At 41.2% G+C, this 21,056-nt stretch overlaps 2 protein-coding genes across 11 annotated transcripts in view; both read right to left on the bottom strand.

Annotated features, from left to right (window-relative positions):
- The window catches only part of wdr6 (WD repeat domain 6), a 38,700-nt gene extending 36,063 nt beyond the window's left edge, over positions 1–2,637 (bottom strand). For all 9 annotated transcript variants that reach the window (XR_011357502.1, XM_069937339.1, XM_069937338.1 and 6 more), the window contains exon 1: positions 2,533–2,637. Coding sequence is in view for 8 of the 9 variants with exons in the window: in XM_069937339.1 (XP_069793440.1) it covers positions 2,533–2,605 (73 nt within the window). In the remaining variant the exon portion in view is untranslated. The remainder of the gene's footprint in view (positions 1–2,532) is intronic.
- Positions 2,638–11,830: 9,193 nt separating this feature from the next.
- LOC138763350 (transmembrane prolyl 4-hydroxylase-like) overlaps positions 11,831–21,056 on the bottom strand; it is a 74,558-nt gene continuing 65,332 nt past the window's right edge. The window contains exon 9 of one of the 2 annotated variants that reach the window (XM_069937329.1): positions 11,831–20,426. In XM_069937329.1, coding sequence (XP_069793430.1) covers positions 20,215–20,426 — 212 coding nt within the window. In that variant the 3' untranslated portion in view covers positions 11,831–20,214. The remainder of the gene's footprint in view (positions 20,427–21,056) is intronic. The other variant, XM_069937330.1, reaches the window with a different exon arrangement.

Genomic DNA, 21,056 nt, shown 5'->3' with positions numbered 1-21,056 from the left:
GTAAATTGAAGTTGCCAGTAATGCTCTCAGCACATTTTTCAGATGCAAGAGGAAACCCAGTCGCAGGGAGAATGTGCAAATTCGACGTACAGTGCACCAGAGAGCAGGCTCAAGTGATGGAGCTGAAATCCAGCAGTACCACCTGCCGCACTGCACTCCCATCTATTCTATTATTAAACATTGGAATGGTCCCTCCATCAATCGGGAACTTGGCATGCATTACTTAGGTTGGCAGTTCTATGAAAGTTTCTAATCCTTTCCAGTCTGAATTCAATCACCCTCCCTCCTCCAACAGTCTCACCCCTTTCACAAACTTGGCATACAGATATGTAGTGGAAGGTGCCTGGTAATTAATTATCACAGGAGTGAGTGAAAGAATTTAAACATGGATAACAATAAAACAACTATGGAGGGTAGAGTGTTAAACAGAAAGATACAATTAAACAGTGCAAGGCATCTTTTACTAGCGAGAGGTTCAATTAACAGCAGTAAAGAAGCTGGCTTGATCCTGCCTTGTTCTTATCCTATGACCCATCTTGCCCATATCCCACTGAAGCGTTCCTGCATCCTTTTAAGTACTCACAATCCCACTTAGTTTTGCATCGTCAGCAATCTTGGACATACATTAGGTCCCTTCAGTCAACTTATTAATGTAGATTGTGAAAAGCTGAGTCTCAAGTCCTCATCAAGGGGTCAACAGTGGAAAGGGTTAAGAGCTTCAAGTTCCTGGGTATCTGAGAATCTGTCCTGGGGCCTCCATGTCATTGCAGTCACTAAGGCTCGCCAGTGGCTATACTTAGGAGTTTGAGGAGATTTAGTATGTCACCAAAGACTTAAAAATTTCTCCAGGTATATCATGGAGAGCATTGCAATTATTTGCATCACTGTCTGGTATGGATGTGCCAATGCACAGGACAGGAAGAAGCTCCACAGATTTGTAAATTTAGCCAGCGCTATCACAGGCATCAATCTCCACTCCATCGAGCACAACTACAGGAGCTGGTATCTTAAGAAAGCAGCCTCTATCCTCAAGGACCTTCACCACCAAAGCCAAACCCTGTTCACACTACTACCATCAGGAAGGAGGTACAGGAGCCTGAGGATGAACACCCAGCAGCACAAAGACATCTTCTTCACCCCATCAAATTTCTGAACAACGAACTACAGATTCCTTCTCACTTTCTCTTATTTTTGCACTAATTTATTTATTTATTTTAAATGTGTTGTTATACCAATATTTGCACAGTAATGCTGCTATAAAACAGCAAATTTTGTGACGTGTTCATGATAAATTCTTATTCTGATCCAATCCTAATAATCTGAGAAAGTCAGTCATTCTCACTTTTTGCTTTGTTTCTGATAACCAATTTCCATCTATGCCAGTATATTACACCTGATTCCACATGCTTAACCTTGTAGAACCTTATCAAATGTCTTATGAAAATACAAGAACATCACATTCGCCAGTTCTTCCTTGTCTACTCAAAAAACTCCCGTAGATTTCTCAAACTTTATTTTCCTCTTTGAGATGTAGCGTCTAGTTTGAACACAGCCAGCTTCCACACGCAGTAGAAATACATCACTAGATAACCCAGGACTGTCTGTGATGAATATAGTCCATCAGTGGAAATTAATATCGAAAGTTGACTGTTTTAAAACTAGTTTAAGCATTATTTATTTATTTGATGATCTTTTTATTTGATAAGAGAGGGATGTCATAGTGATAAATAATAGTTTGGTTATCAACTATAATGCCTTGCAGGAAAATATAGATTGGTTATCCATTGTAATGGCTGGCATGTTGCAGAGGACCATGAGGGAGTAAAAAATAGTAATGGTGGAATAAAACTGTCCATCATTACTTCCTCTTGAGATGTAGTAAAGGCTTTAGTCAATTGCCTCAGCTGAAAGACAGCACCTCAAACCTTGCCACACTACCTTGGAACTTTATAACAAGGGGTTCTAGAACAACACAGAAGTAAGCCTAACTCATCCATGCCAACCAAGTTGTCTACCTGAGCTAGTCCAATTTTGCCTGTGCTTGGCCCATAACCCACTAAACCTTTCCTGTCTAAATATCCTTTTAATGCCAATTATATCTACCTCTACCACTTCTCCTGGCAGATCGTTCCATATACCTACCACCATGTGTGAAAACATGAGGCCCCTCTCATCTGAACCTCTGGTCTCCAATTTTATATTCTCCTACCCAGGGAAAAAGGAGACTTATCTATGGCGTTCATGACAAGAAAACACTCAGCCTCCTTAAGACCAGGAAGAAAAGGCCCAGCCTATTAAGTCGCTCCTATCAGTCCTGGGGATTCTTGAATGCTCAAATTTCTGGAGCAAATTTTATAACTTTCTTAGCTGAGAGTACAACCCACCACAGTTTAGTTCAAGTGCAATGTTTGTGCTATTAGAACAAGCAACATGTGCAAACGTCGTTCAAACAAGTCTGGAACATTTTCAATGAACACGCTTAACTAAATAATTAAAACCACATTTATAATTGCATGGCCATTGAAAGGTTACCTGAGAGGATAAAATCTCCCACAATTTGCAAGGCTGTGATGGGTGAACGCAATGAAAGACATTCACATTGCATACTGGCCGCTGTTTGAGGATACAGCCCTGTTCTCAGCCTGCCTGTAAATTTCAAGCCAATCACACCGCACGATACTGAAAATGCAACCGGAAGAGTCGCCTTTCCAAGTAAACGTTACAGCCATTGGTGGATTTATTGCTACAATCTTTGTTGTTTCTTCTAAGCGAGAATTCCCGGCTCCGCAGAGGAAATCAGGTCAACAAAGTTAGAAATAAAGTTCTTCTGGCATCGTGGGACTGATGCCCAATTTTTCGAATTATTGGAGATGACTCCCAATTAATACTCCAATACACTTTTGTTTAAATATTTTACATATTATAAAATTTACAGCAAATCCAGCAAGTCTAAAGGGAGTTCGAAAACAGACCGTCGGTGGGTTTTAAGAGAGCACAGGAACAGGACCCCCATCTATTTAAAGGTTATGTGGGAACCAGAGCCCCAGAAAGTTTAAAGTAGCCACGGCCGAATTATCGGCATTTCTGAACAATCAGATGGACGATTGTCACATTTTACCTGCCATCTAATTTCGCATTTAATTGTAACTGCACATCAGCAAATATTTGCCTTGAATAAATGTGGTCAGAATGTCACAACTAAAGGGATTGTTTCCAACAACTATTTCTGTCGAATCTTTGGGTCAAATAAAGTTAACACTCTTAGGTTGAGTTCAAATATCCTGTTTCATTCCACCATTATTGTTTTTTACTCCCTCATGGTCCTCTGCAACATGCCAGCAATGGATAACCAATCTATGTTATCCTGCAAGGCATTATAGTTGATAACCAAACTATTATTTAACATTATGACATCCCTCCCTTATCAAATAAAAGGATCATCAAATAAATAAATAATGCTTAAACTACTTTTAAAACAGTCAACTTTCGATATTAATTTTCAACACCAATATCAGCTTCAATTTCCAAATCACACATTTTCCTGGATGATTTACAAAACACAGATTTCCAAACCATAAAATACAAAGTTCTCCACGCTATTACATCATAAAGTCTTAAAATCTCCTAGGTGGTCGTCATGGTCTACCTCCTGGTATTGTCTGGCCCGGTTCTGGACTGCTGACCATAATGTCCTGCTCAACTTGTCTACCGCCTTGATGCTGCTTTCCAGTAATTTCTCTTTCCAGCTGGTGTATTCCAGGTCCATCAAGCCGGACATCTTGGCTCTTATCTCTTGCGGTTTCATCTAGCGTCGACATCACTGGAGCGTCGCGACAATAATACTTTTTTCACATGATGTGTTTCTGTCATAAGTAACATCTTCTGGTGACTGGACCGTCACCTGATTTCCTTCTCTGGACACCACAATATATGGTTGGGAAATAAATGGATTGTCCATTTTATTCTAACTTTCTTTTCTCACCGGTACCTCATCCCGTGGTATTACATCTGAAGGTCTGGCATTCCTTTTCATGTCCACATACAGTTTTGTTGCCCCTTTTCTTTCAGCATTGTGGTCTTCCACCTCCTGGTCATTCACTATGTCAGCAACCAGTGGTATTTTGGTTCTGATCTTTCTTCCAAATAAAAGTTCCGCTGGACTTTTTCCTGTGGTACTATGTATGCTGCTACATAGGTCAAAAGAGCTTCTTTCCAGTCCTTGCCTTCTACTTGAGCGATTCTCATTCTTTTCTCCAGTGACTGATTCTGACGTTCGACTTCTCCATTGGCCTATGGCCACTTTGGTGTAACCTTGTGGTGGTGCACACCAATGGTTCTTTTTTTTTTTTAATTTTTCACACCATAAATCACATTAGCCATGATATACACTATTTCTTTTTCACACATATACAGTGACTTTTTCTCCACCCCCCCTTTCCTCCCAAAGCACCCCCCCACCCCCCCCCTCTCATCCATTTTAGGTATACAATCTAGGTTGCATTAAGCCAGTCAGACAATGTTGTCCTTCAACAAAATTACACCAGAAATTCTACTGAGTCCATTCTTTTCTTTCCTTCTCCTTCCATCAACTTAGGTAATGTTTGTCCCCGGTAGGTTTTTGCTATTGTATTTAATGTAAGGCTCCTATACTTGTTCGAATATTTCAATATTATTTCTTAAGCTATATGTTATTTTTTCTAATGGAATACATTTATTCATTTAAATTTAGTAGTTTCTTCCTTTTAATTTGGTTATGTATTCCATTAATATTTAAAGACATATAGTTCAGCGTAGCCCTTTTATATTTTGTTTATCTTCTCTTTCCGTTTTTCCATCATTACCTTTCCTCCTTTTCCATTTCTGTTTTCTTATTTTCAACTCTTTATAAGACAACATTCCTACAACATCCAACATTTTCCTTATTCTCCTATTTCTATCTTATTTATCCCCAATCTCCCCTTCACCTCCTGAGTTGTCCTTTATCCCTTGTCGGACAACCACATCTCCCCTCTCCATTTGGATTTGCGAATCCACTCGCAAGCGTCAACTGATTTTGCAGTGACCGCTATTTCCCCCCACCCCGCCTCCCCCAGAAAAGATTTCACTTTTCATATGTCACAAAGGTCACTCTTTTAATTCCCTCCTTATTCTCTCTATTCCATTACCTTCCCTTATTAATTCTTGTCTATACTATCTATATTTTCCTCTAAGTACAGATACATTCATGTATGCTCATTGTCTCTATTCACTCTTATACCTCTTTACCCGCATACATATCAATCGTGATCATTTTAACTCTCATTACCCGTCTTCCTCCCTCAGTCTATTTTTGTAATTGTTCTGCAAATTTTCGTGCTTCTTCTGGATCCGAGAATAGTCTGTTTTGTTGTCCTGGAATAAATATTTTCAATACCGCTGGATGCTTTAGTATAAATTTATACCCTTTCTTCCATAAAATCGCCTTTGCTGTATTGAACTATTTTCTCTTCTTTAGGAGTTCAAAACTTATATCTGGATAAATGAAGATTTTTTGCCCTTTGTACTCCAGTGGTTTGTTGCCCTCTCTTACTTTTTCCATTGTCTTCTCCAGTACCTTTTCTCTTGTAGTATATCTTAGGAATTTTACTACAATAGATCTTGGTTTTTGTTGTGGTTGTGGTTTAGAGGCCAATACTCTATGTGCCCTTTCTATTTCCATTTCTTGCTGTAGTTCTGGACATCCTAGGGTCTTAGGGATCCACTCTTTTATAAACTCCCTCATATTCTTGCCTTCTTCATCTTCCTTAAGGCCCACTATCTTTATGTTATTTCTTCTGTTATGGTTTTCCATTGTATCTATTTTTTGAGCTAGTAGTTCTTGTGTTTCTTTAGTTTTTTTATTAGATTTCTCCAATTTCTTTTTTAAGTCTTCTACCTCCATTTCTGCTGCTACTGCCCGCTCTTCCATCTTGTCCATTTTCTTTCCCATTTCTGTTAAGGTCATCTCCATTTTATTTATTTTCTCTTCTGTGTTGTTTATTCTTTTTCTTAAATCCTTAAATTCCTGTGTTTGCCATTCTTTAAATGACTCCATGTATCCTTTAATAAGAGCAAGTATATCCTTTATCTTGCCTTTCTTTTCTTCTTCTATTTCACTGTACTCTTCCTCTTCTTCTTCCTCTGGGTTGACCATCTGTTGTTTCTTTGGTGCCCTTTCCTCCTCTTCTTTCTTGTTTCTATTGTCTTCTGTGGTCTCTTCTTGCTGCAGGTGTTCTGCAGCTGTCATTGCCGGCTGTGGAGATCGACTCCCCAGCTGGTCCCCCCTCCCGTCGGTGTGTTTTTTTTCATTCGCATCGCGCATGCGCGGTTGCGCACTTTTACTCGGCTCTGTGAGCCATTTTTGTAGTCCATTATTTACCGACCTGAGGGAGCGGGTTTCTCTCTCCGCAGCGGGCCTCTTCGGACAGGTAAGGCCTTCACCTTTTTCCTCCTTTGTCTTCTCTTCCTCTCTTCTTACCGTTGCTTTCGATTTTTCTTTTTTTGTCGCCATCTTCTTTCCACCTTTATACTCACTTTTCTGTAACTTTTATTTCTGTGCCTTTGTGTTTTCCTTTGTTTTTCCCGACTTTTCTGGAGAGGGCTGGAGTTCACCGTCCAGCCACTACTCCATCACGTGACTCCTCCCCACACCAATGGTTCTCATGAATTCTCGGAATATCTCTGATATGAATTGAGGTCCATTGTCTGAATGCAAAGTCACTGGTAAGCCATGTCTGGCAAAGATCTCTCTCAGTGCTGCGATAGTCTTTTCTGCTGTTGTTGATTTCATACATTCTCATAATATCTGCTATAATCGTCAACAACCACCGTAATTGACTCTCCAGTTGGGAACAGGCCCAAGAAGTCGACTGCAATATCCTCCCATGGTCCTGCTGGTAGCAGGGTGGTTCATATTGGTTCAGATGGGTTAGGTCTGCTTGTCACCTGACACCCATGACATGATCTCGCATATTTTTCCACATCTTTTTCCATTCCTGGACACCAAACTTTTGTACGGAGATTTTGTTTTGTCCCAACAACTCTCAAATGTCCTTCATGAGCCAGTGTTACCATCCTCCCTCTCATTTTCTATGGGAATGACAAATTGGTTTCCCCTGAGTTCACATCTTCCAACTGTGCACAGTTCATCTCTGATAGCCACATGGGTTTTGTTTTGACAGCTGGTCTAGTCATCGCTGTTGATCTGATCATTTCTGGGTCCTGTTAGGTAAAACATCATGAGATGGGAATGTACAGGGCTGTAACAAGATGTGAATGCATCCTTGTACTTACAAGATAAGAGAGACATTGATGGATTGAGAGGCAGGAAGCTAGCAGGGAAAGGATAGCAACAGTTTTAGTCATTGGACAAGTAATGATATGATGATGTTCTAAGCACATATCCAAGGGTATAAAAAATCACCATTTTGCTGATAACGGCAGAATGCATTCTCCGACTAACATGTTTAGTCGCAAGTGTTACAATCCGGTAATAAAGAACAAAGAACCCTGATTTCGACTCAGCCTGGTGTTTGTCTCACTCATTCATGAACAAAGCAGACCTAACAGTCCATACATGATTCCTCCTCGATCTCCCTAGTTTGTACTGCCCGTGGTGTAGCATTCACTGCAACGAATCTCATGAATGATTCAGCCTCCATCTCAAGCGTTGAGTGCTTTACCCCATTGTCTTTCAGCAACCTTGATAATGAATCGGCAATATTGTTTTACCTTGCTATGTAAATCACCCTGCAGCGATATTGTTGTTGTCTCAGGATCCATCTTTCAATTCTAGCACACGGCTTTGATCTCGGAGAATAAATGGCTTCCAGTGGTCTGTGATTGTTAAGAGTTGGAACTCTATGCCACATAGATAAACATAGAAATGTTCGCAGGCCCATATGAGTCCCAGGGCCTCCTCCTCTGTCTGTGAATAACGTCTTTCAACATCAGTAAGTGACTTGCTTGCATATACAATCACCCTCCATTGTTCCCCTTGCTTCTGAACTAGGACTGCTCCTAGTCCCGCTGGGCTAGTATCAGCTATAACTTGTGTCTGAGCCTTTGGATCAAAATATCCCAATGTACGTGCACTCATCCGGCTTCTTTACAATTTCTAAAATGCCTTCCTTTGGTCAGGTCCGAACACAAAGTGAGCATTTTCCCTTGTTGGCCTCCTCAGTGGTTCTGCAATAGTTGCTAAATTTAGTATGAACCTGGCACAAAAGTTCACTAGGCCCAGGAAGCTCCTCACTTCTGTCTCATTCCTTGGTTCTCGTACCTCAGCAACTGCCTTGATTTTATCTTCAGTTGGATTGATCCCTTCACTAGTCAGCTTCTGACCCATGAACACCATCTCGGATACACCCAGCAAACATTTGTCTGCATTTACTGTCAATCCAGCATCTCTTAACCGGGTTAATGTCAAAGACTCTCATCATGTTCCTCATGTGTGGCACCGTGGACGATATCATCCGAGATGTTAGCTGTGCCTGGAACTCCTTGGAGCGCTTTGTGGATTTCATGTTGATAGATCTCTGGAGCAATGTTTACACCACTTGTAATTAAACAATCCACAATGTGTGACAAATGTAGTGGTTTTTCTTGACTCTGGTTCTAGTTCTTGCTGGTGGAAGCCCCATTTCAAATCCAACTTTGAGAAGACTTTGCTCATTAATAGTTCATGTAGGACTTCATCCACTGTAGAAATTGGATGCCTTTCCCTCACTACTGCTTCATTTGCTCTCCTCATATCAATACATATTCTGATCTCCCCATTGGGTTTCAGGACTACAATGACTGGGCTGACCCAAGATGTTGGTTCCTCCACTGGTTCAATTATTTCTTGTTGGGTAAGTTCATGTACTTTTGCTTCTGCTTTCTCCCTCAGCCCAAACAATGCCCTTCTCATGGGTTGTGCTACTGGCTTGACCTCTGGATCTATTTTCAGTTTGATCTGCCTGTTCCTTAGTTTTCCATATCCTTCAAAAACTGACCGGAATTCCTCCTTTAGATCAATATAGGATTGCACTGAGTTCACATTCTGGGCTATACGTAATATACACATTGTCTGCACCGTCTCCCTACTCAGTAGAGGTTCCCCTTGTTCCTCTATGACAATAGACTCTGCCATCGTGGTAGGTGGTGTAAGATTACTCTGGACATCCACCTGCACCTCTGCTGTAAATCATCCAATTGTTTGAAACAGCTTCGATGAGGTGTATGGAATCAACTTTTTCTCACATCTTCTGGTTATATATTTTATCTTTCTCTTTTTTAGTTCCTCCCACAATTTTCTGTCTATGATGTTGGTGTCACTCCCAAATTCCACCATGATGTCAACCTTCACACCTCTAATCACAACTTGTACCTTTGCATTTGCATGTTTATTGTTAATGGCAAAAGCATATCTTGTCTGTTTGTTTTTCTTGACATCATCACGTGTACGCTCACATTCACATGAACCATTTTCAACATTACGTACATTTTGTTCGCCCCTCGGCCTATGTCCGCCTCTCATCTCCCTTCGTCCTCCACAATTATTTGTATTTCCAGGTTCACCTCTTGCCTGGGGTGGGGCTTTGCATTTCTTAGCAAAATGGCCGTCTCTACCATAGCTTCTGCACATTTGAGCCCTGGCCAGACTGCACAAATCCTTGTCAAAATGTCCGATATTGCCACATCGGTAACATTCACATCATTCTGAATAACTAATGTGTTTACCACGTTCCTGCCCTTTGCTTGCAGTGGTAAATATCTTATGAACTTGACCAGAAACTGCGCCATCACATCCAGCTGGGGGATGATCCAATTTCATCGTCTGAAACTGAGTTTCTAGTGCTTCAAATGATGCTGCTATTGTCAATGCTTTTGCCAGTGTGAATGTTGCATCTTTCTCCAACAACTTGCGTCTCAAGTGGTTTGATGTACAACTTTGTACCACCTGATCTTGAATCTGGTTTTCCAAATCAGCTCCATAATTGCAACCTTCGGCCGCCTTCCTGAGTCATGTGACCAATTGAGCAATGCTTTCTATGTCCCTCTGTTTGATTTGTCGAAAGACATGGCATTGGAATGTGGCATTTGATTCCTGAACAAATGTTTTTTCAAGGCATCCAACAGCCCTGTTATAATCAGTTTTGCTCCCCGTCTCTGCCAGCATCTTGAAAATCTCCCGCACTGCAGCCCCAGCAGTACACAAGAGTAGAGCCCTCCTCCGTGTGAGCTCTGCCAGCATCGCCCCATCGCAAAACAGTCCCAGGCTGTCGACATATGAATCAAATTCCTTGTACCAAGCCACCCAGCGAGCACTAACTATGCTTGCTTCTCCAGTCAGGTCTAATAGAGACAAACCTTTAATTCCAGTGGCTTCAATTCCTACAAATGCCATATTCTCTCCTGTATAGCTAAATATCAAGAATCTCAGTTCATCTTGTCACTAATGTCAAATCCTGAGGTCAAATAAAGTCAACACTCTTAGGTTGAGTTCAAATATGCTCAGTCTTTATCAATAACCAAACTATATTACTTATCATTAAGACAATTTCCACCCACAATTGCAAAGAACATAATAGGAGCAGGAGTAGGCCACCAGGCCCCTCAAAGTCTAGACCTGGACAAAGGTTCCTGACCCAAAACATTGACTGAGCATTTCTGCCTGACCCGCTGTGTCCTTCCATCTTCTCTTTATTTATTCAGATGTTCATGGCTGATCTGCCCCAGGCTTTAATTCATTTTAGACAGGTAGCCCATAACTGATTGATTTTAAAAAAAACCTTTAAATACCTCCAATAAACTAGCCTCAACAATGCTGGGGCGGTGGGGGGTATAGAATTCCAGAGGTTCTTTATCCTCTGTGAGGATAAATCACCCCGCTTTCTGGTTTAGTAAATTAAGGAGAAATTAAGACGAGCCCAAAATCCTGATCAGAGATAAAGATTTTAAGGAAAGTCTCAAAGGAGGCATGAGGGAAGCAGGGAATCTTTGGGCAGGAATTCCAGTGATTTGGTCTTTGGCAGCTGAACAGCCAGCCAGAAACGGGGAATCCTGAACTTGAACACATTTGAAGTAGTGCAGAGACTGAGAGGGACAAGGCCAAACAATACTTTGAAGATGTGTATTCACATGATAAGATGAGGGTTTCTTGTCATACACACTAGGTACATATAGTATTCTACAATAAGTGCAAATTAAATTAGCATGAGAAAAGAAAGATCAAATATAAAAGGAATAAATATTCACAATTGCAGTTAGTTAAAAAATTGTTAAAATAATACAGTCAGATCTTTGGTCCTCAAGTAATGTTTTGGTTTGAATAGTATGGGAAGGTTCAAGAGGGTGATGCTGTTGGCAAATAACTTAAAAGCAAAACATCATTTAAGCAGGGATCAATACAAGTTGGAAGCACGAAGGTGAAAGGTGAGTGAGATATTGTGAGCTGGGACATCAGCAGCAGAGGTTTGATTACCTCAGATTTACAGCGTTTCACATCGAGGACTATATCATCCAAAATGGGGAGAGGGATGAAAAAGGGCATTTTGTTTATTTTTTAATTTCTACAGGACTACATTCACTATAAAAATATGGCCTAGGTGCACAGATTGGAAATGCTATTCCAGATTGTTGCTAAAATTATTCTTATCCATCTACCAAATGTTGCCTGGAGCAGATAGTATGGAATTACTTTGTTAAACTGGAGTGATGAAGTATGTACATGATGCTGTTTACCGAATAGATCTAGAATTTGGGATCAAAGGAAGAAATGCAATTGTTTGTGCAATTGGAGAAAATAAGTTGCACAAAATCCAAACAATTTCTGTTTAAAACTTCTATTTTAATTATCATTAGTGAGGATTCCACACCAGTTCTCACAGAGATAAGCAGACAGAATACAATACACATGCAGTACATACAAGAAACCTGTTACTCTTATTCAGAACAAGCTGACAAGTTACCTGAGTAACCCAAGTGAATCTTGGGGGAAAATCAAGTGCAAGATCTACAATTAAGTAATGAAGATATGGGGAAGACTCCCAGCTACAAAACACAATCCTGAAGAAAACAAAGTAAATATAAATGAATAAAGCAATGACACACTTTAAATAAATAATTCAACATCAAAAAATGGCTGAATCTGTATAAATATTAAAAAAATATTTAAAAATAATAGCCAAACATGACAAACCAATTCAAAATACAAAAAGTATGATGTTCTTAAGATGTAGTATATAAACAAACCATCACAGTGAGGAAAATTACCATTAAATAGGATCAAATTTAAATTTGCTTTAAAATATATTTTAAAACAATAAAAAATAATTTAAGCTTTTTTCAAGGTTTCACGTTGATGAACAGAGAGATTAGGACTGTTCTGAGAGCAAAGAAGGTTAAGGTGGTTTTTCGGGTGTTCAAAATTACGAGGGTTTTTGTTATTTGGGAATAATTGCTTTTACAGGTCAGAGGATCACTAATCAGATGATACAGATGCAAGGTGTTTGGAAAAAAAAATGAGAACAAATGTGAAAAAATTAATAGTTATTTTACACAGAGTAAATTGCAAATATCTAAAGGGGAAGAAACAACCTAGCTATAAAAATAATGGAGCAACATCCTCGGCATCTCTTTCAATGGTCTGGCATGGACAACAAGTCAAATATCTTCCCTCAAAACTAAGTGCTTCTATACAAATATGATACAGGATTAAAATTGCCAAATGCTTTTTTGTTTGCATGCCACAACCGCAAGGAGTGGTTGCATGCTATCTACAGCAGTTGTCATAATACAAATGTGATCAATATCTGGATTGTTGCAACTTTTTGACTCAGAACTACCAGAGGAAAACAGGCATATTCGCTTTCCAATGAAAAGCAACAAGGTTTTGGGGACAGAAAAGGGCTAAGGGACAAAGGATTGTAGATAGATGAAAAGCACAGGATTAACAGATATGGATAGCCAAGCTCATCCAAGTTGGTGAACCTGCCCAAGAGGGAAAGAGGTAAATTCAACACAGTTATAACCACATAACCGTTTACAGCACGGAAACAGGCCATGTCGGCCCTTCAAGTCCGTACCGGTTCACTTGAACAACTCCACTAGCTCCTCCGCAAACCCCTGAGGACACCTTTGATCACTAATCTGCAGAAAAGCCTACATGGATTGTGGACCAGGGCCAAACAAGGCTCAGATAGGTTGGTACCGACCTAGTCTAGATTTAAAAGAGCCAAAAAAACAGAAATAAGAAACATAACCTTAAAAGAACAATCCCAAAAATTCAAGAGTGGCCTAATATCACAGAGATGGTCCATCACCAAAGTTCAGCAGTGGTAGGTACAGTATTCCTTCAATAGATCTCGAGGTAAGATTGGTGGACAAGATGTTGGGAGGTTCTTGAATAAATTATAAGCTATGAGTATTCTACATTCAGTGCCCTCCATAATGTTTGGGACAAAGACACACATTTCCTTTATTTGCCCCTGTGCTCCCCAGTTTTAAATTTGTGATCAACAATTCACATGCGATTAAAGTGCACATTCCAGATCTTATCCAAAGAAGCCATTATGAATCTTAAAAAAAATCGTAAGAGACATCGCCCAAACCCGAGGAGGATTTACCAAAATCAGCAGTTTGTAACATCTTTAAAAACAGAGCCTACTGGTGAGCTCAGTAATCGCTAAGGGACTGGTAGGCCAAGGAAGACCTCCACTGACGATGACAGAATTATCACAATGAAGAAAATTTTTTTAAATGTTGACTGGAAGAGGGAAGCTGGATCCCTTTCTCTCTGTTATCAGCCAGAGCTGATAACGACCTCCTTATTTGGTAAGGTAGTAAAAGACTATTAACCATTGGGTAAAGGACACGTCCCTGATTAACAAATCCCAAGAGAATTCTAAGGAATATGCACTTAAATGAAGAAGTCTATTCACATTTGCCAGAAACCTAGGGCTCTGAAGGGATAAAATGACATGATTTGTAAGCCAAGAAGATAGCGAGACAAGCTGCTGGTGGCAATATTTCTTGCTGTAAAGGAATTCTCAAACTTTGCAAAGTGATTAGAAGTCATTTGTGCAGCTATATTTGAATTTGTTTTTAAACTTTAACACAGGTACTGGCACACTTATCTTCATTGATGATGTAACTGCTGATGGCAGTTGCGAGATGAATTCTTAGGCGTATAGAAACATCTTATCTGCTCAAGTTCAAGCAATTGCCTCCAAACTCATTGGACAATGCTTCATCCCACAGCAAGACAATGATCCCAAACATACTGCTAAAGCAACAAAGGCATTTTTTCAAAGCTAAACACTGGAAAATTCTTGAATGGCCAAGTCAGCCACCCGATCTAAATCCAATTGAGCATGTCTTCCATATGCTGAAGCAAAAACTTAAGGGGACAATCTCCCAAAACAAACAGGAACTGAAAGTGGCTGCAATAGGGCCTGGCAGAGCATCAGAGATGTTCAGCAGCTGAACATCAGATTTTAAGCAGTCATTGAATGCAAAAGATATGCAACAAAGTACTAAACATGACTTATGCTCAAGTTTTCTGGTGCTCTGAAATGAGGGGACTATGTATAAAAGCGCTATAATTTCTACATGGTCAAAGCAAAATGCATACAAATAACCTTGAATAAAATCTGGAATGTGTATTTTAATCACGTGAATTGTTTGATTACAAATTTAAAACTGTGGAGCACGGGCAAATAAAGGAAAAAAGTATCTTTGTCCCAAATGTTATGGAGGGTCTGTATATCAGAGCATGTCTTTAGTCTGTGAACTGGAGCTGCCTCAACTTGAAAAACTTTAGCCTCTCAATTTCATGAAAATTATACAATCTGTAAGCATTAAGTTGTGCAAAGCTAACTGGTGTCATCTAGGGCAGTAGCTGGAGCTATATTTGACCTCCACTCAAGCCCCTGCCATGATTTCATTCACCAACTATATCTCAAGATCTGTTGAAGAAATATTATATCAGCCACTGATAGACTTTTGCTGTTGAAACATCACAGTAAAATAAAGACATGTATAAATAAATGTGTTGTGCAAATGTTGGGATCGTCTTTTAAGCTTATGTTCCATATAACAATTACAGCACGAAAACAGGCCAATTTGGCCCTTCTAGTCCGCACTGATCCAAGTACCCTCCTCTAATCCCACTTACCAGCACTCTGCCCATATCCCTCTATCCCCCTCCCATCCATATACTTATCCAACTCTTTCTTAAACGACAAAATTGACCCTGCCTCCACCACCTTTCCCGGAAGCCCATTCTACACAGTAACCAATCTCTGAGTAAAGAAGATCCCCCTCATGTTACTCCTAAACCTTTGCCCGTCAACTCTCAACCCTTGACCTCATGTCCATCTCTCCTACTCTCAATGGGAAAAGCCTTTCCACATCAACTCTATCTATCCCTCTCATTATCTTAAACACCTCTATCAAATCTCCTCTCAGCCTTCTACATTCCAAGGAATAAAGACCTAATTCGCTCAATCTCTCCTTGTATTCCAGATGTTGAAACCCAGGCAACATTTTTGTAAATCTCTGCACTCGCTCTATCTTGTTAATATCCTTCCTATAAATCGGTGACCAGAACTGCACACAGTTCTCTAAATTTGGCCTCACCAATGCCATGTACAGTTTCATCATTACTTCCCAACTCCTATATTCTATGCACTGATTTATATAGGCAAGCATTCTAAAGGCCTTCTTCACCACCCTATCCACATGTGCTCCTACCTTTGGGGAAAAATGCACCATTATTCCTAGATCTTTCTGCTCCACTGCATTCTTCAATGCCCTCCCAGTTACCACACGTCTTGCTTTATTTCCAAAATGAAGCAACTCACTTATCAGCATTAAACTCCATCTGCCATCTTTCTGCCCACTCCTCTAAGCAGTTTAAATCCCTCTGCAATCTTTGAAAACCCTCTTCATCATCCACAATTCCCCCTATTTTAGTATCATCTGCATATTTACTAATCCAATTTACCGCTCCAGCCTCCAGATTCCTTTCTTATATATTTAGTTTCTCATGGGGAGAGAATCAACAAGTTTGCAATTTTCCATGGCTCTGGACATGGTTAAGGACAAGATCGGGATTCAACTCTGCTGAGGTTTGCTCTGCAGTGGAATACTGTTGTGAAATGAGGAATGATTGCATAGCTACTGAGCTCCATTTGAAACGAGAGAATGTTGGGTGGGTTGATGGGTTTAAAGAAAACTCAAAGTTCAGTCATGGTTAGTTTGATCCCAGAACGATGCAAGGAACTGAAGGGGAGAAGAATTCAAGCCAAGCAACAGTGTTCTGACCTTAGCAAACATGCACCTGCAATAGGAGCTCATAATTCCATCAAATCAGTTCTTTCAATACTAAAGAAATAATTCAAGCAGATTTTCCCAGAGTGGCAGGAGCAGCCCTCTCAGCTTCTAACTGTCCTCTTGTGGATGTGAATGTGTATTTGAGGTGGAAGGGAGGATGCCAAAGGCCCATACCTCCCTGAGGAGCAGGCACCCTACATAGGCACAGCTGAGGCAAGAAGAATCTAATCCTGTTTGAACCCACACAAAGCAGTTGGATCAGATAACATACCTGGCTGGTTGTTGAGAGACTGAGGTCCTAATGGACATCTTCACTATCTCCCTCCAGCAGTCCACTGACCCTCCAGGATTCAAGGCAGCCACCATCACCCCAGAGAGCGACAGTAGCTGGATGAAATGACTACCATCCAGTGGTATTGACCTCCATAATCATGAAGTGCTTTAGTAACTGGTAATGGAGTGCATCAATGTGCAACTACCAGTAACATTAGATCCAATGCAGGGTGCCTATTGGCCAAACCGATCCACAGACAATGCAATAGCTCTGATCCTCAATTTGGTCCTGACCCACCTAAAGAATGATGTCTCATACACCAGGCTGTTCACTGATTTTAGCTCAGCATTCAGAACAATCACACCTCAGAGACTGGTGGATAAACTGCCCTCACTAGGTTTCAGTACCCCTCTTTACAACTGGATCCTGAACTTCTTATTTGAAAGACCACAGTCTGTTCAGGTTGACAGTAAAACCTCAAGCTCCATCACATTGAGCACTGCCACACCTCAGGACTGAGTGCTCAGCCTACTATTGTTCACACTGCTAACTCGTGACAGTACTGCCAGGTTCATCTCCAACAGAATCAACAAATTTGTGGATGACACAACGGTAGATGGCCTCAATGGCAACAATGATGAGTCGACTTACACAGAGGAGATTGAAAGGCTTATACAGTGGTGCAAGAGTAACAACCTGAATCTCAATGTGGAGAAGACAAAGGAGATGATTGTGGAATCCAGGAGGATGAAGGACCACTTCCCACTACATTTTCAATGCTCTGTTGCAGAGAGTGGGAAGCACAAGATTCCTTGCCATTCATTTAAAGGACAACCCATCCTGGACCCACAATGCCTCTGCATTAATCAGGAATGCGTAGCAGTGCCTACGCTTCCTAAGGAGATTGAGGGGGGCAAGGAACACAATAGTGCCCTGGATGGCTGCATCATAGTGTAGTATGGTAGCTGCAAAGCATCAGATCAGAGGTCAGTATGGAGGGTGATTAAAGCTGCTGAGAGAAACAATGGGGTCTTCAACTATTGACAATAACTACAAGGAGTTGTGCTTAAAGAAGGCATAAAGAATCATTGAGGACTTTTACCATTCAACTTGCAGGATCTTTGAGACACTACCTTAGAGGTACAGGAGCAGAAAAACAAGGACTGCCAGGCTGGACAACAGCTTCTTCCCTCAGGCAGTGAAAATGTTGAACAATCCTAGAAACCTCTAAATTACTTTGATATGGATTTCAGTGGTATGTGCGCAAGGTGTAATGTGTGCGCATGTGTAGTGTGCACATGCACACGCTATAATCCAGAGATATGCTGTTTTTTCAGGTTATAGATGTATTAGCAGATGACAATAACCTTGAACTTGACAAATGGAAAGAATTAATCTTACTCTCCTCCACCAACCCAACGGACAAAATGACACTCGCTGAAAATTTGCTACATGTAGATTTTTAAAAGTACCTGTACCTTGACATATTAAATTAAAATACATTTTAGACAAATAAATGTCATTTCAAATAACATTCACTTCATCCAAATAACATTCACAGAAATCTGATGCACTCATAAATAGTAGGCCCATTCAAACTGCCACGTAAAATGGGGTTAGCCGAGCAATTTGGATGGTTCGAGACCCAGGTACATGGCAATTTGAAAAGGTCTAACCAAGTCAACCCAGTTCAGAACCCAACTGGGTCCCTGACCTACCTCAGAAAGGAGAGAGGCCACTGCCGCAATCAGGGGGGAGAGAGGTCACTGCTGTGATCCAGTAGGTGGAGAGGGTGGGTATGGTCACTGCCACGATCGAGGTGGATGGCAGAGCGATTACAGTGGCATGGGGATTATGGGTAAAGAAGACGGCTATTGCTCCCACACTCCTGCATTGAGCCATCGCCGTGATCTGGAGCTGCACGTCGTGGCAGCAACCACAACCCTTCTCCCGTTCGTGGCAGTGGCATGTCAAGTTGGGGGTGGGGGGGGGGGGGGGGGCTGGCGGCAGTGACTAACAGAAACTAACAAGATTCTGGTCCTGATCCTCATCCAGTGACCCTTGCTGAAACATGTCTATACACATCAGTAAGGATCTTGTCATGTTCAGCTTAACAATATTGTTTTACTAGCTCTCTGGGCTATTAAGACGAGGCATCAAAAAACATACGGCATATTCCAGCAAGACTATACTCAAACAAAAAAAAAACAGCATCCCCTCTAACGCACAGCCTCAAGTGCACTTACACAAGCATTCCTTTCTTCAAGTGTATAAATTCATGATGGTCATAGATAAGGTGGATAGACACTGGCCTTTTCCCAGGTGAGGGGAGTCAAACACTAGAAGGCACAGATTTAAAAGAGGGGAAAGATTTAGAAAAGATCTGCAGGGACAATTTTCTCCCCACATAGAGTGCTGTGTATATCGAACAGGCTGCCAAAGGGAGCTGTGCAGACAGGTACAATTATGACAGTTAAAAGATATTTGGACAGGTACAAGGATAGAGAAGGTTTAAAGGAACACAAGCCAAATGCAGGCAAATGGGACTGGCATGGATGAATTGGGCAAAAGGGGCTCTTTCCATGCTGCACAACACTTACCCTCAAAGTACCTCTTTATCTCAGCACAGGAGGTGTAAGCATTCTATTCAACAACCAAAGGCCTCCGTTACGTTCATTCCTTCCCCAATCTCAAGTGGTGCACCCCCCCCCACCCCTTCTCCACAGCTTTCGGAATCAACGTGAAGTGTAGAAAAATGATCAGATTCCCTTGTTTTGAGGTGGTCATACCCACTAACCACACTGTCACCATGATATAGACCAAGGATTAGAGCGGAGCCCTTGCCTGTCAGAATTCTGTAATTGCCTGGGTTCAGTGACTGGCAAAAGAATAAAGTAAGGCCATTTAAAAAAAAGAGTACAGTAAAAGGCCAGGCTCTGGAAATCCAAAATAAAACAAAATTGCTGGAATCGAGATTGTAAAATAGCAAAATATTATTTGGGTCTGATCGCACATAAACATAGGCCTATTTTCAGGCAAGAGAACTAGGAGTCCTCTATCCTGTCTCTTTCACCGCAGCTGAGCAGGAAAGCAATACCAAAAGTACAAAACTATTCCTAATCACTAGCCACTAATCTGGCTTCCAAATGTGCGCCCTAACTCAACTGAAGTGGAACAGGTTAAATAGCTTGCCAGCAATTGCATTCACAAGCTGAAGGTACAATGTTGGGCACCAAAATTGGCATATAGTGCTTTTACAGTCCAGTCATTGGGACCGGGCCAGGGTTCAAATCCTGCACTGTCTGAAAGGAGCTTGTACGTTCTCCCCATGTCCGCATGGGTTTTCTCCGGGGGCTCCGGCTTCTTCCCACCATTCAAAACGTATCAAGAGCGTAGGTTAATGGGGTGTAAATTGGGTGGCATGGACTAGTGGGCTGAAATGGCCTGTTACCGTGTTATATGTCTAAAATTTTTTTAAAATTTAAAGGAATAAACCCTGACATTTTATTTTCTTTCAAAACCCTGATTGAGGTTAGTGGAATATAAATAGAGTAATTTATCCTAGCGAAGCATTCAATAGCATTCATTATTTTGCAATGGATTCACAGCTCAACATGCAGATCCCGAAAGATGGTGTCGACAGCCCACTCTGAGGGAGCTTCATAATTGGCATATCTGGAAATGGCCTGCTGGAACTGAAGTTGACGCTGGATGTCTGGGTCGATGTTGATCCAGTTGTTGGCAATCCATTTGGTGCCTCGGATGACAATGCAGCCTCCATGCAGCGAGTACTCATCTTGCTCTCCCACCCAGCCTGCAAGAATCCAGAGAGAACAACAAAGAAATCATTTGTCAGATTTCTCAGGAACTCAAACTGATGAAAAACAGGAACTGAGGATGCTGGAATTTTGAGCAAAGAAATGTTGGAGGGACAGCGAGTCAGGCAGCATTCGTGGATAGAAATGATCAGTCAACTTTTGGGATTGGGACCCTTTATTGAGAGCGTTTTGAGGAACCTGCATCATTTTCCTCCTAGGTAGCCCTGCACTCAATGGCGTGATCATTGAATTTTACAATTTTAGTCAACCCCACTGTTTGCATTGCCCTTTACCTGGTCCCGTACTCACTTTCTCTCAGACTTCTCCCTCCACAATGATCTCCTTTTCCTGTCTCTCCACTTTTCCGGTCTTCTTTAGTCCAGCAGCCATCCTATCCCCTCACCACCACCCGTCCCGCCCATTTTATGCTTGCTACCTCCCACTTCAGATCCTACTCAAAACATTGACTACTTCTCTCAATTGGATGCAATCTGACCTGCTGAGTCCCAAGAGGAAGTCCCAAGAGCTTCTCATTGTTTGTTCTCAAACTGCACTGAAAATTCACTTATACAACAGGTCCCACAGACCAGGCCATGCTGGCAATGAGATCAGGATGCATTCATGAT

Source organism: Narcine bancroftii, chromosome 5, assembly GCF_036971445.1.
Source record: "Narcine bancroftii isolate sNarBan1 chromosome 5, sNarBan1.hap1, whole genome shotgun sequence".
In the NCBI taxonomy this organism is placed as follows: Eukaryota; Metazoa; Chordata; class Chondrichthyes; order Torpediniformes; family Narcinidae; genus Narcine; species Narcine bancroftii.
Note: the sequence above shows the minus strand (reverse complement) of the source record. Positions and strands in the feature narration are given on the sequence as shown.